Genomic DNA, 16,002 nt, shown 5'->3' on the forward strand with positions numbered 1-16,002 from the left:
AAACACACTTGGGAGCCCTGAAAGACAAGTAGGTTCAAACACAGCATCAGAATATTCCCGCATGCCATCAGAATATTCCACTCACGGTGCTCTTCTCACTCAACCTGCTATTAGTTTATTAACTAGCCTAAGGGAAAGAATATATAATTTTTAACATTGGAATACAAATCAATTCGAACAAATTCATACTGGTATGTTTCATTTTATGAAGCTACTGGAAATTATCTATCCTTTAACGCTACCACAATATGAATAATCAATCCCACTCACCCTATAGGTCAATGTTCCTCTCTATCCTTGAACAGTGCTACAATATCACCCATCTATCCCACCTACAATACAGGTGAACTTTGTGCCGTTATAAGCTTCCTACGTTTACAACACTAAAAATCGACACTTTGGCCAAAGACAAAGCTCCCTTCTGTTTTGTTGCTTCTTTCTGAACTGCGACGGCGTAACCAAGAGACAAGTATAACGTGATTTGTGGAAAAGCTATATTATCCAAGAAGGGGCTTTCAAATATATCTTGATTCAGTTTTTATTTATGCCAAGCTCCTAAATAGGGCCTTTTAGGGACTTTTAGGGGAGTTAAGGGACTTTCTGCATAAAAAGGGACTTGGAAAGGACTTCAGTCGAGAAAAGGGGCGTTAGGGACTTTTAGAGACTAATTCCGAGTCCTGAGGAGGTGATACCTCTGCGTACTCTGCTGAATAAGCATCTTAAGACCTATCTGGGTGTGTACAAGGGCTAAAATTCACAAATATACAGGACGGAGCAAGGATTTTTTTTTTACAAAGATACAAAACAAAAAGTATTCTTCAAAATCTAGGGGGGAGGGAACTTTTGTTTTTTTCTGTCGTTTTAAAAAGAAGATTTCACAAATGGATTTTTCAAAAAACAGGGGGGGGGGGAGGGAGTTGCAAAATCTGCAACCCCTTAATTGGCACCCCTGAATCTGTATACGTATTCATTCGAGAGACTCTATGGCCTTTTTTGCAGTCATTATCCGGTATCCATCCCCCCCCCGAGTTTATTCTAGATCTGCAGGTGTACTCATAAGTTTATTAGTTTAGAAAGTACAAAAGTTAGTGCTATTGAGAGCCTAGGAGGCAGGATTATGAAGGAAATGAAAACTAAACATTACCTTTATTTTCTATTTTCATGTAGAGTCTATTAGGAGAAGGAGGGAATGGTATCCCCCCTTCGTAATTGGCACCCCTGTGTCTGTGTGCGCGTTCTTTCGAGAAGCCCTGGGTTTAACAAAAATACTTATAGATTTTGAAAAATACATGTATTTTTCTTCTTCCTGCCAACCAACTTCAAATTAATTAAATAACCGACGATTTTTCTGATTTCCCTCATTTTACATATCTTTTTAGGGTTTCTGATAAAACTTGGGTTCCGTTCCGAATGTGAGGTCTACAAAAGTATTCTTAAATATGTACCTATTTAGGCTCACATTGATCTTCCCTGAACAAAAATTTTGTTAGCTTTTCCCTGAAAGTTTCCTATGTTCTAAAGTCCTTCAACAGATTTTCCCTATGGGTAAATATGAACTATAGGTTAGTGACATATTCTGTGTGACTTATTCCCCACCTTACTATTAAAGGAACAACAAGTTTAATTTTTTATAAGAACATTTATTTACTGATTCGCAATAATTTATCACAGTTTACAGTTGTCTCCGAAGGCCTACAGTGGAATCAAATATTTTAGGGTGTACAAAATGACCACGGGTGTCAACTGAATAATGTAACATCTTTCCCTTCACTTTTAACGGAATCGCTGAATTTGCTGAATTTCTACTTGCTTTAGCGCTAACCTGTAACAAGAATAAGAAAATACTTAAATATAAGAAACTTAGAAAAGAATTTATATATAGAATAAATACTTTGAAATAATTAGAAATATATATGACTTAGAAATCTTATATTTTCTTAGAAAATATAAGAAAAGAGAACAAGAAAATACTTAAATATAAAATACTATTAAATACTTCATACTGTTTCATATGAAAATACTTACTAACACAAGAACAAATTTTAATATATATATATTTTACAATAACGACTAATAATAACTGATAATTAATTATTATCATAATATCCCCATCACACAATCACGTTGGCGAAATCATGTGGTTCAAAAAGTAGTTAAAACTAGCTTGAGATAGTTACCTGTAGTTTTCCTTAAATAGTCTTCATTGAAATTATATAACATATATTCCTGTTTGTTTTTTTTTGTACCCCTGCTTTTGTAGCATGTTTCTATCATAGATATATTAGATTTATAAAGGGGAGTTACTCGGTTTCTCTCATTTGCGAGTTTTGGACGAAAACACTTGAGCTTCTGCTGTCCTGCTTTCTATAGTAGAAAATAAGAATAGAATATCTTATAGAATACCAAGAATAGAATATCAAGGTAAACATTTTTCGCCCCCTGGCTCCATCTTATGTATCTTATGTATTCGTACCTGAAAACCGGGATTTTCTACGATTTTTATTTGGTTTGTTATACAACTATTAAGTTGATTCTGTTAAGCCTAAATTCTTTCTTTTATTGCCACACTAGGTCGTTAAGATAAACAAGCAGATGCGTTTTCTTTTAACAAAAAAAAAAAAACACGATTGTACAGCCCAACTCAAGTGCATCATAGAATCAAGTCTTTCAATACAGCCAGTTGCTATTGAACAAATATAGACTAGTAGAATATATCAAAATTAAGCAAGAAAAATAACGTTTTTCAAATCAGAAGAGAAAAGGATTTGATTGCATACTTTGAACCATACAGTCCCTTTTATTAAACCCACTTTACTGTCAATTAATGACAGTGTCTGTCTTTCGCTACATCAATCAGGAAAGCTACACTTTCTAGATCTGCATGACGACACAGTTTTTTCACCTCATTTTCTGTCAATTTTTGACAAACATCCTTTATTTTTAAACTTGGTGCTCGTTAAGTGCTAGAGGGCATACTTGCATCAAGGATCTTTTGAATTAAAAATTGATTTTCAGGTTTTTTTTATTTTTTTAAACCCGTGTATGCTTGTGTAAATTTCTGCCTAACTAATTTAAAGAATCAAAATTCCTTTTTAGTGCCCTATTACTTTAAGATAACATGAGCGTTTCAATATTAAAAAAATACAGCAAAAAAATTTTCAAAGTAGAAAGTACTATTTCAAAGTACACACAGTAAAATATAAAGATGACGCCAAGCAATAAAATCAATAGTTAAAAAGATAATAAAACACAGCACTAAGGAATAATAACATCTTTCAACTATCAAAGTGAAATGCTCTTGAAAAATAAATATCAAGGGCATTCTCTCTAGTTAGTCTTGAATTGCATCCAGTTGCCAAGTTTTCTTGGTAGCAAAAATAATGTAACATTGAAACTAGACTGTAGTCGTGTTTGTCCTAACTCCATCGTAAAAGTGTGTTGTGTTATCTATCAGAAAGTCAGACTGAAGTTGATTTAGACCATCTTTATAGGAAGAAAGAACAAGAAAAAGAAAGAACAAAGATAATTACAACAAGCTGGTGGAACTCTTCGTACCCCCCCCCCCCAAATAAAGCAGGAGAATTAGAAACAAATAACCCGTTCCAAAACATGAAGACCCTACCCAAGCTTGTCTATCCCTACAGACAGATCCTTTGAAAACTAAAAAGCGGTCTGATGCATGAAGGGTCAATTTCAATGCATCAGAAGCAAAGAAGCTGCTGATTTTCCGACCGAAAGTACAACGCATATACCTTACTTCATCTTAACAAAATAAAGTTACTTCTTCACAGATCTCTCTTGGAAAATCCACCACAATCAGGTGAGAGCCCTCTGTGCAAGAAAGCTGGAGATCACTCTTTGTGAAAAAACCTTCTATTGCCCAGCTCAATCATGCCACTTTACATGTCTTTCATCGGAGCCACTGCCAAATATAGATGCCTGCAGTATGCTGGTGCTCCTAAAACATTGTCGACACACTTCCAGAAGATACAGAACAGGGCAGGTTCAGTTGTTACCCATAACTCTCGCTAGTCTGACAGTGAAAGGTTTGATATAGCGGTGATGTATTTCATACACTGGTAAACATTTTCATGGAGTTCTTTCGTGTTTTTTTCTGTACATAATGTCTTTAGTCTTTATGGTGTTTATTTTGTGTTCATGTTGTTCATGTGACTGGCCAGCAAAGTTGATCAAGATAAATGAAAGCTTCCTTTTTATGCACTGGTAAATATTTTCTTTTTTCAAGGTATTCTTTTGTATTTTCTTGAGTGCTTTTTTAGGTTACGGTATGGCTTTTGAATTCATCGTTTTTATTTTTATATATGGCCAGCTAAGTTGTGTCAAAGATAATTCCTGTTTATACACTGGTACTGTTTTTTTTATAGCGTTTTTTTGGCATTCAATTATTTTTTTTTTGTTCACGGTGTTTTTTTTTCCACTGATTTTGTTTTTCAGATAAGTAATCAAATGAGTCATTTTCTTATTAGAAAAATATCTAGAAAAACTTCAGGAGACTTTCACTTTCAATCAGATATACGAGCAGGCAATATTCATTCACAATGTAAGAGGGAAAAAAATATTTTTCAAAATCTATGGGGGGGGGGGGGTGAAGAATTATGCAGTCTTTTTTCAATTTTTTTTTAGTGAAAAATACCAATAAAAAGTACATTTCAAAACCTAGAAGGGGGTCCTGGCAATGATTCTGCTCAGAAGGAAATGATGCATGTAGATCGAAAAAATGTGAAAAATCGATCATTGCTAGACAACATTTATTGTCTTTGGTCAGAACTTTAGCTTTTCTGTTTATCTTAAAATTTCACTTGATTTTCTAATGAGCATCGCTTTTACTCTCTAAAAAAGTTCTTTCACAAGTAAAGCATATACTGGTGTCGTTGTTAGAGTTAAAAAAGAAACTTAATAGTGTTCATCGTTCGGAAATGATACTAATTCTAACTGTTGTAGTCTATCCCCCCCCCCTCCTTACATTTCATTACCCTGTTTATATTTTCAAAAACACCGTTTTGGGTATTATCATAAAGAGTTAAGACTAATTGCCCTCCCTCAAATTCAAAAATCCCTATATTGTACCTTTCTTAAAAAGAAACACTTTAAAAATCCTTGCCCCCCTCCCTCCTAAGCGTGTGTGAACTGGTGCCCCATGTTAACATCACAAAATTCAATAAACTTAGTGTTTACAATTTGATAGCTAAACTTTAAAATAAAAGTAATAAATTACCTTCTCAAGAGGAGTAGTAAAGATAATATTTCTACCAAATGGACCATATGTAACAAAGGACACTGATTTTCCATCTTTTCGCAAAACTAATAATTTAACATTTCTTGCACAATATAAGAAACCTGCTATAGCAATTGAAGTTCCTAGAAATAAAAAGGTAAGAAAAATACTAATACATTCAATAAAAAGAAGAAAAGGGGTAGAAACATAACTTGACTGTTTATTATTATTCTTTTTTTTAATAATAGAGTGCCTGATTTAAGTGTCCCTGAAAATAAAAAGGTTCACAAAGGTACAGACATAAGATTTATATTTATGGCTAGTATATGACTTGCCACTGAATTAGCTTACAGTACAAAGGTAATTCAGAAAACTAATGACAGTGCTAACTGCAAGCCATACTAAGTTACATTTGTTACTGTTCTGCAAATTTTACATATAAAAATACTTAGCCTATTGCTCAAAGCAAGGCTGTCGAAACACAAGTTGTGCTACTACTGTGTGTTGACAGCTTTTGGAATTGTGTTGAGCTCTATTTCTGGCAGCTTTGAAACTTTTTGCATGCCTACCTGTCACATTCTGTCCAGTCAGTTGACATTTCTATTCAAAATATAGGGTTTTATCTTATTAACCCTATATAACCAAGATTGCATATCTTGTGTTTCCTGGTGTTTCATGGTGGATTGCATCGTTTTTCATATTCAACAAGTAGATTCTTTTGCTGAGTAAGTCTCACTATTTGTAGGCTAGATTACTTAGCTCTTTCTGGTTTCATGTTCTTATTGATGTTTAAAAGAAAGTTAAGCTAGGCTATTCAAAATTTTGGTAAACCAGGGCCATTATTAAAGATGAGCTTTATCTAGACTATACTCCAACTTTTGTGACCATTCTGCACTTTTTATGGTAGTGTTGACAGTATTCTTAATAAAATTGATTTAGAATGGATCAAGACTAGCTATTACTAGTATCTTAAATTTCTGCTTTATCTCTCCACAATAGTAATTTAAATTGGTTATATTCAACATAAAGTTCTAAATTATTAAATAATGCCTCATTAATTCTTGGTCCGTTCCACTGTCTTATCTCCCTTATTTCGCAAATAAGTTCATTTTCCTGTGTTTTTCTGTCTTCAATGTTTTTTTCTTTCCTTTATTTACTCTGCTTGTGTAAAGTTTTTAAGTTTTCATGTACATAGTGTATTCTTTTTTTCTTTTTTTTTATACTCCAAAAGTGTAATTTTTTTTATATGGGGTGGGTTAAAAATGAAGTGTTATTATTGCATACAACAAATTTAGTTTTTTTTACTAAGCCTAATTTTTTATGGGATCCCTAATTTAAAAATGTTTGTGTAATTCTAATAAAAATTTTTTGTTACAAATTATTTTGTTCTAATCCAGCAGAAAATTATTATCTGCATTGTTAAAGGATCTCTTAAACAGATCAAGTTGTTTAAATTGATAGTTTTAGCATCACACAAACATTTTGATAGGTAAAAGTAAATAATTAGTAAGTTTTCTTTCTAATGAAAAATAATTACCAATCCCTGGCTACTTTTAAAGTTTGCATTATGTTTTTAAAAGTATGCAAGTTTTAAATCTGGTTTACAGTCTTTTTATTACATTTGGAGACAGGGGCGAATCTCCAGCATTTTTATTGGGGGGGGGGGGGGGCAAGAGAGGTCCAAATCCAGATGGTCACAGGTCAAACGCTGCATAATAATTTTTTTATTCACATTATTGGGGGGGCAACGGCCCCCCCCCTTGCCACCCCCAAAAGACGCCTCTGTTTGGATATCCTATAATAATTAATTATAAAATACATGCTTTCCAGTTTTCTGTCAAACATAATTGGCTTGCTGTGCAAGCTCATTTAGAGTGGGCATTATTTTCAAAGTTGCAGGCATCTTTCACAAAGGCTTGTTTCAAGTAGGCAATAATTGCCAAGTTATGTACAAGGATCAAAGATTTACCTTGTAATTAGTTTTCTTTTTTCAGCATGTTTTCTAAATTGCAGGCCTGAAAAAAGCTTGAATCCAGGATTTGCCATGTTACTGGCTGGTATTGCAAGCCTGTTTCAGATATATTTTCAATGTTGCAGACTTGAAACAAGCTACAACCAAGGATTTGTCTAACAATTGGCAAGTTTCAAATATATTTTCCAATTTAGATGCTTGCATCAGAGATTTGCCTTACCATTAGCTCGTTATAAGTATGTTTTCAAAATTGCAGCAATTGAAGGCTAGGACCAAGCTTCAGTTAAGGATTTTCCAAGCTATTAACTTGTTTTGCAGGCCTTTTTTAAACCTTGATTTGTCATTTATTCTTGCAATAAGGGAAAAGTTTAATAGTCAGAATAGTTTGAGTGACAGTCTAAGAAGAGATATTTTTCTATAATTATTTAAAAAAAATCTTTCTGAAAAAAAAAAGTTTTTAAAGAAAAGTAAAGGCCATATTAAACTTAAGATCACTATTCACTTATTCTTTACTAATAAAGAATAAGTGAAAAACAAAACAAACAGAAATTAAATAAACAATCATAACAAACAAACATACAATAGGTTCTAATATAAATGAATAGATAAATCTCAAAACAAGTAAAGCTTCAATTGAATATGCAAATCAAGCTTAAAACGAACAAAAATATTTTGCTATTGAGGCATAAATGAAACCCAAAATTAACAAAAATTAAATAAACAATCACAGCAAACAAATACATAATAGTTACTAGTATAAATGAATAAATAAATCTTAAAACGAGTAAAACTTAAATTGAATATTCAAATCACACTTATTTTGCTAAACTTTGTAGCCATTTAAGTAAGAGAATGATAATTCTATGTAAGAGGATTGGTTATTTAAGTAATAGAATGATACTTTTCCATTTGGGAAACGTGCAGTATTCATACTCTTGTTTGTAGTGGAGACACCATTCATTAAAAGTTCAAAACCACAATTATTTTGGAAAGAATTGGGGAAAAAACTTTTGGAAAGTTTTTCTTAATCAATTTTAAAGTTTTTGAAAAATTCCTTATTTCAATATAAGATTTTTCTTTCAGCATCAAACTTTTATTAGAGTATCAAAACTAGTATCAAAGTATCAAAGTAAAGAAAGGATCAAAGTTAACAAAGTATCAAAGTAAATAAAGCATCAAAGTAACAATAACCAACTTGCACAGCTTACAGCCCTTGCACCATAAATCAAAGTCACCATGTAAATAACTAAATCCAAGTATCAAAGTAACAATAATTAAGTTCCATAGCTCAGAGCCATTTCCTCAGGACTGGGGGAAGAGGGGTAAACCCCGGAAGCATAGTTATTTAGCCTTTGAACAATTTTGAACAAAATGGCTATATCCAAATTTTGATTAGATGCCGTTTTGGAAAGTGGGGTGTCAGATAGTAGGCCATTGATCACTTTTGACTCTTAAAAAAGAGCTAGAAGTTTCAATTTCTGTTCGAATGAGCCCCCTCCAAAGTTAATACAACTACCCCTTCCACAGAACCTTATATTCTAATATTGGGCAACTTACATAAGCTATAATCCTTGCCCTGGGGGCTAGGGAAGATTTCTCAAACCCGTAAGTTATAGTAATTTGAATGTCAGCCTATTTTGAACAGGATGGCTATTTCAAAATTTTTATAAGATGCACTTGGAGAAAAAAGGCTCAAGGGGGGGGGGTGGCTTTTTACTTTTTTATAATTTTTGATTCTCAAGAACTTTGGGGAAAAGAAGGTTGGGAGAGGGGGGCTAGTTGACATTGGATCACTTTTGACTCTTAAAAGGTGAATTAGTACTTTCAATTTCTAATCATTTGAGTCCCCTCCAATCTTTATACAACCACCTCTTCCACTAAAACCTTATATGCCCCCACAACATAAGTTGCAACCCTTCCCCTGGTTCTGGCAGAGAGAGGGGGGAGTATGTTGAATGAAGCTTTTGATAACTTTTCATTGGACTATTTCAAACAAACTGTCTATCTCAAAGTTTTCATTTCGGGAAAAGAGGGTGTTTGTGTCAGGGGGGTAGATGCCCTCTGTCAACTTTTGACTCATAAAGGGGTAAAGAACTTTCAATTTCCAATCAAATGAGCAACCTTCAAAGTTTATACAACCACCCCTTACATAAAAACCTTATATGCCTCTGGGGCATAATTTAAAACACTTGCTGGGACCATCAGGGGGGGATTGGCAAAGTAAAGGTAAGGTACATAATACAACATTGAACTTTAAAGTCCCTACCAGCAGTGCTGATCTCTGTTTCATGGCCCTTCAGACAGGAAGTGCAATATAGGGGGGGGGGGGGGGAAGACAGCCATCCTGTGCTTTTGTACACCCTTCCTGTTTATCTTTCCTAGATTTCTCTAGATACCTCTTTACAGCTGGGTTGATCTGACTAAGCTTAGAGTCACACCACTGACTCCCTTCCAAACCAAACAACCAGCAAGACAAGGACTCAAACCCCTGGTTTGGTGTTACAAGTGTAGCATAAGCATGCAAACCACTCATCTAGGATATAGGTTTGTACAAAACCAAAAACAAACACTTAAACAACAAAATTCTTAGTTTATAATAATCCTATGTACCATATTTGCATTAATCAGATTTTGATTTTTTACTTCCATTGATACTCATATCCACAAGCCACTGTTTAAATAATAGTCAATATCCAAGAGACTTCAAAACCTGTTATGGGAATATACCCAATGGATAATGTCTAAAAATTTATATTTTATAGAATATAGAAATAATATCCAACAATGCATAAGTTGTACATAAAATATCCTAATAGTTAGCTAATTGAAAAGTCTTTTAAGCAAATAAGAAATAAGCCAACTAGAGAAATAATTGAAATTTAAAAGAAAAATAATTTTAGCCCACTAGCAAGACATAATAAAGCATGAGCACCAACTTAGCATTTACTTAGGTGGATAATACTTTGTCTCAGCTCTTCTGATACATATTTAACTAGGCAAATAATTACATTCTTTAAGCAAACTAGTGATAGTATCCAATTAGCCAGACAATTTTTTTCTCTTAGGCATTGCACAAATATCTAACTAGGCAGATAACACTTTGTCCTAGACCTTCTGGTATATATCCAATTAGGCAGATAAGTAAATTCTCAAAGCAATTTGGTGATAATTTCCAACTAGCTAAATAATTATTTCTCTTAGGGGACTCTACCCTTTGACTATTCGAAAAAAGTTAGTTTATAAGCTTATATAGAATGGTACTATCCAATCTCCTTATAATTAAAAACATTTTAGTCATCTAGTTGGAAAATTTGGAATGTTAAAGGGTGGAGTCCCCTAAGGAATATCCACTCTTTGACTATTGGAAAAAATTAGTTTATAAGCTTATATAGAACGGTACTATCCAATCTCCTTATAATTAAAAACATTTTAGTCATCTAGTTGGAAAATTTGGCCCACCTGTATAGGAAAAATCTAAATTTGCCAACTAGTAGGAAAAATCCAAATTTTCCAACTAGTTGACTAATAACTTCTCCTCAGCAAAACTTAATTTTTCCAACTAGTTGACTAATAACCTCTCCCCAGCAATATTTAAATTCCTACTAGTTGATAATAAATGTTGCCCCAGCAAAACTTTCACTTTCCAACTAGTTGACTGATACCTTCTCCCCATCAAAAGTTAATTTTTCCAACTAGTTTATTGATAGCTTTTCCCCAGCAAAACTTAATTTTGCCAACTAGCTGGAAAGAAACATTGCCCCAGAAAACAAGTCATTTTCCAACTATTTGACTAATAATAGTTAAAATTTATTCTGAATAGCATAAAATATGGTTAATATCATAGGTTTCTTTCAAATTTAATTATTACTATTGTATTTCAATTTCCGTTTCTTTCTTTGTCTCCCTATTAATGGAGATTTATTTGGATTTACATATTGGGTTCTGAAGCCTGGGATTTTTGTTTTAATTCCTATGACAATTAGTCTTGTACCTGCCCTCAAAAGTGTAAATGAATTTCTCAAAGCTTCAAGGATTATTCCTCCTGTCTGTTTAAAGAAAACGGATGCATATTTGAAGTTTTGCTTATTTCTATCTTGCATTTATTGGACATAAATTGTGCATGTTCCTTCATTTATCTGTCTTTGTTTCTTTTCTGGAGGAATATTTTTGTCTCATTTTTAAATTTTGTAATTAATTTTCCCAACTAGTTGACTAATAACTTCTCCCCAGCAACACTTAAATTTGCCAACTAGTTTACAATAAATGTTGCCCCATCAAAACTTTCCCTTTCCAACTAGTTGACTAATAACTTCTCTCCAGAAAAACTTAATTTTTCCAACTAGTTGACTAATAACTTCTCCCCAGCAATACTTAATTTTGCCAACTAGCTGGAAAGAAACATTGGCCCAGAAAACAATTCATTTTCCAACTAGTTGACTAGTAACTTTTCCCCAGCAATACTTAATTTTGCCAACTAGCTGGAAACAAACATTGCCTCAGAAAACAATTTGTTTTCAAGCTAGTTGACTAGCAACTTTTCCCTGGCAATACTTTCTTTATCCAACTAGCTAGAAACAAACTTACCCCATAAACACTTTTGTTAGCCATCTCTTTGGCAAGTAACTTTTCCTCAGAATAATTTCTTAGCTAAAGACATGACTTAAAGAGAAAACAAAAAACATACTATTCCTTTTCCAATAAAAATTGGCAGTATGTGCTTTTAACAAATGTGCTAAGGCTAAGGTAAATCAAACAAACTGAATTTTCAGTTTGTTTGCCAATTTTCATTGGAGCAGGAATAGTATGTTTTTTGTTTTTTCTTTATGTCACTTTGTAAGCTAAGAAATTATTCTGAGGAAAAGGTACTTGCCAAATAGATGGCTAACAAAAGTATTTATAGGGTAAGTTTGTTTCTAGCTAGTTGGATAAAGAAAGTATGGCTGGGGAAAAGTTGCTAGTCAACTAGTTGGAAAATAAAGTGTTTTTGGGGGTAATGTTTATTTCCAGCTAGTTGGCCAACTTAGTTTTTAGTCAACTAGTTGGAAAAATTAAGTTTGCTGGGGAGAAGTTATTAGTCAACTAGTTGGAAAAATTAATTAAAAATCTAAGAATGAGACTAAAATATTCCTCCAGAAAAGAAACAAAGACAGATAAATGAAGGAACATGCACAATTTATGTCCATTAAATACAAGATTGAAATGAACAAAACTTCAAATATGTATCTGTTTTCCTTAAACAGACAGGGGGATTAACCGTCCAAGCTTTGACAGAATCAATCTCATTTTTGGGACCAGGTATAAGACTAATTATCCTGGGAATCAAAACAAAAAATCTGTGGCTTCAAAGCCTAATATATAACTCAAAATATATCTCCCATTAAGAGAGAGACAGGGAGGGAGACATAAGTTGTAACACAATAGTAACAATAGTGATAATTAAATTTGAGAAAACCCTATATTATTAACATATTTTATGCTATTCAGAATAAATTCTAACTATTATCAGTCAACTAGTTGGAAAATGAATTCTTTTCTGGGGCAATGTTTGTTTCCAGCTAGTTGGCAAAATTAAGCTGCGCTGGGGAGAAGTTATGGTCAATATATACCAAATCATATTATTGAGTTTCAAATAAAATGAATACACCATTTGATGCCTTTTTTTATGCTGATTACAAATATAATAATCATTTCTAATAAAAAAGAATTACAGCCCCCCCCCCCCTATATAGGCTATACCTAACCTAACCTAAGCCTGAAGGTGCCTGGATAGGGGGGGGGCTGAAAGTCATTTCTAAGAGAAATGCTTAATATAGGCTATTCATAATCAGCATAATAAAATGCATCGAATGGTGTATTCACTTTAGTCCTAACTCAATAATATGATTTGGTATATATTGACCGAAGTTATTAGTCAACTAGTTGGAAAAATTTAGTTTTGCTGGGGAGAAGTTAATAGTCAACTAGTTGGAAAATGAAAGTTTTGCTGGGGCAACATTTATTGTCAACTAGTTGGCAAATTTAAGTGTTGCTGGGGAGAAGTTATTAGCCAACTAGTTGGAAAAATTAAATTTTGTTGCGGAGAAGTTAATAGTCAACTAGTTGGAGAATGAAAGTTTTGCTGGGGCAATATTTACTGTCAACTAGTTGGCAAATTTATATTTTTTCTATACAGATGGGCCAAATTTTCCAACTACATGACTAAAATGTTTTTAAGGTAAAATTCTACTTTAACTACTTTTGGCTATCTTAGAAAGGGGTTAGGTTAGTAAAATGAAACTTTCAGGGGTGGGTCTACAGGCCAAAGTATGTCCTGGGAAGATATTTTGAAGTAGGCTACCTACATCCACTCCTCCCTCTGGAGGGTCCTGAAATTTGCTGCATGACAGGTCTATACCTAACCTATTGAAATTTTGACAAAACAACATTTTACTGTAATTTTCAGTAATCAGTTTTTTTCTCCGGCTTTAGTTCTGAAATTGCAATTCCTGTTATTTGTGTAGAATTTTAAGCCATATCAATGTTTCTTTTTTAATTTAGGAAATGAATTTGCATATGTTTAAAACCTTATAAATTGGGATTGAGCAAAGTTGTGAAGCTGAAAATAATTTTGTTGTACTTCATTTAAACAGTAGATCTCTTTTGCAAGGTTTCACTTTTATATCACAGAGGTTTTTAAAGCATCAAAGTTCAAGACCCTCCAGAGAGAGAAGGAGTGGAGGTTGATACTTTAAAATACCTTCCTGGGACATACTTTAGCCTGTAAATCCATTCCTGATAGTTTCATTTTCCTAACCTAACCCCTTTCCAAGATAGTCAAAAGGTGCTAAGGTAGAATTTTACCGTTTTTAATTATAGGGTAAGACACCCAGTAGTCGGCCACCTGCCTATTCTGGGACATAATCTTTTATACTATTTTAATCACTATTTACAATGAGCCGTTTGTATGTCCGAGTTTAGGCAGAATTGTCACTTGTTAGTAAATTCAAAAATAGGAGGCGCTGTACAAGTAAAACTATTTGAATTAGTAACCTACTTGTTCAGAAATTCTTCAGAAATTTTTTGATATAAAAATTAAGTTTCTAGGTGGTATAATACAGTAATTAGAGTAGTTTAAATGTCAAAAAGTTTTCAAAGTGATTAAAGTGTCCGACTACTGGGTGTCTTACCCTAAGGAGATTGGATAGTACTATTCTATATAAGCTTATAAACTATTTTTTTCTAATAGTCAAAGAGTGAATATCCAATCTTATCCAATAGTCAAAGAGTGGATATCCTTCTCTTAGGCATAGGCCTATGATCAACATCTAACTAGATGGATATTACTTTATTTTAACCTTTCTGATATATATCCAACTAGCTAGATAGTAAATTCTCAAAGCCAAATAGTGATAACATCCAACTAGCAGAATAATTAATTATGTTAACAATTATTTTACAATAGGCTATCTGTCTAGCTGGCTAGAAACTTTAGTTTAACTTGTCCATGAGTCAGAAATTGAATCATGAATATATTTATTATTATCTAGAATCTACAAACAATATGAAACAACAGTTTTAGGCTATGTTTAAGCTAAAAGTTTTCTGCAACTTACCAAAAACCATACTTAAAATTCCCAATGGGTATCTCCACTTTGATTCTCCAAAATTAATTTTATACAGCCAAGAAGCTTCTTTCTCATTGTCTTTTACTTCAGTTTCCTTCATTCCCAGAAAACACACAGCCATATAATTCCAAAAAACATATTGAGACATACAAAAGAAGCTCATAATCCTGAAGTACCTAGTGTTATCATTTTTATAGATGAAAACATCTTTAGCAAGTGTTTTGGACGGTTTATTCACTATGAAACGAGATAAAAGGGTGGTCTTAAATATTTGTTTACTACATGTGGTGGCTTTCAAGCTTCTTATCAAATTAAGCATTTTGCGAATTTAAATTGGCTGCTTACATTATTAACATTGCCGAACATCGCATCATTTATTTTCGTAGTCATTGCCAGAGTAGTGTTTTTTTGCCGTTGGTCCAGAAATGATCCACCAATAGACCCCGAAGCCGCACCGAAAATAGGCGGCGCGCCGCCGGTTTTGCATCAGCGCGCTGACGCCACCGCTGATTCTATCGGCGGCGGCGTCACTAATACGCCGCCGTTTTTTTTCTATTTTTTTGTTATCGATATCGACCTCCGGGCTTCAACCGTCATCCTGGCTAATCTGTTTCTTAAAAATAAATACTGTCATCTTGGGCTCGCCATGTATATCGGTTCATAGGAAGGAGAAGATAAAAATGTTTCTTGAAACAAAAAATCTACCTTCCACATTAAAATACTGTTCATTTTTCTTTCTGATTTTTTCGGATTAAAAGTGGTAGGTAAAAGAGCATTAGGCAATTCAGGATGTTGTCATAGGCAGCGCAATCGAGATATCTAAGTAAAGAACAATGTTGGCACAATGTATTTTTTTTTTTTTTTTTTTTTTTCCATACCAGGGAAATTCGTGTCGAAGGAGTTGTCGTAGAAAAATAAAAAATGGAGCATTCGATTTGAAATCGGAATAACTAGCGCCTTTTTTAATAGTCAAAAGTGATTGGAAGGCAGCTAACACCCCTTCCACGCCCACCCTTTTCCCAAACACATCCAATCAAAATTTTAAGATAGCCATTTTGTTCAGAGTAACTGATTTCCAGAGAGAAAATATGTTTTTTGAGGAGTTTACTCCCCCACAACCCTTAGGGCAAGGGTTTTGTAGTTATGCCCTGGAGGTATATAAGAACGATGTTGGCACAATGTATTATTTA

General features: G+C 33.5%; 1 protein-coding gene across 1 annotated transcript; it reads right to left on the reverse strand.

The window, feature by feature from the left end:
- Positions 1–1,626: 1,626 nt before the first annotated feature.
- On the reverse strand, positions 1,627–15,139 carry LOC148954136 (transmembrane protein 223). The gene is made up of 3 exons (XM_089086932.1): positions 14,801–15,139; positions 5,237–5,379; positions 1,627–1,822 (listed from the first exon to the last, which is right to left on the reverse strand). The coding sequence occupies exons 1-3, from the start codon at positions 15,129–15,131 to the stop codon at positions 1,673–1,675; spliced, it is 624 nt and encodes a 207-aa protein (XP_088943058.1). The 5' UTR covers positions 15,132–15,139; the 3' UTR covers positions 1,627–1,672.
- Positions 15,140–16,002: the final 863 nt, after the last annotated feature.

The sequence above is a fragment of the Artemia sp. Qi Xiang Cuo genome, chromosome 3, assembly GCF_049724085.1.
Source record: "Artemia sp. Qi Xiang Cuo chromosome 3, ASM4972408v1, whole genome shotgun sequence".
Classification (NCBI taxonomy): Eukaryota; Metazoa; Arthropoda; class Branchiopoda; order Anostraca; family Artemiidae; genus Artemia; species Artemia sp. Qi Xiang Cuo.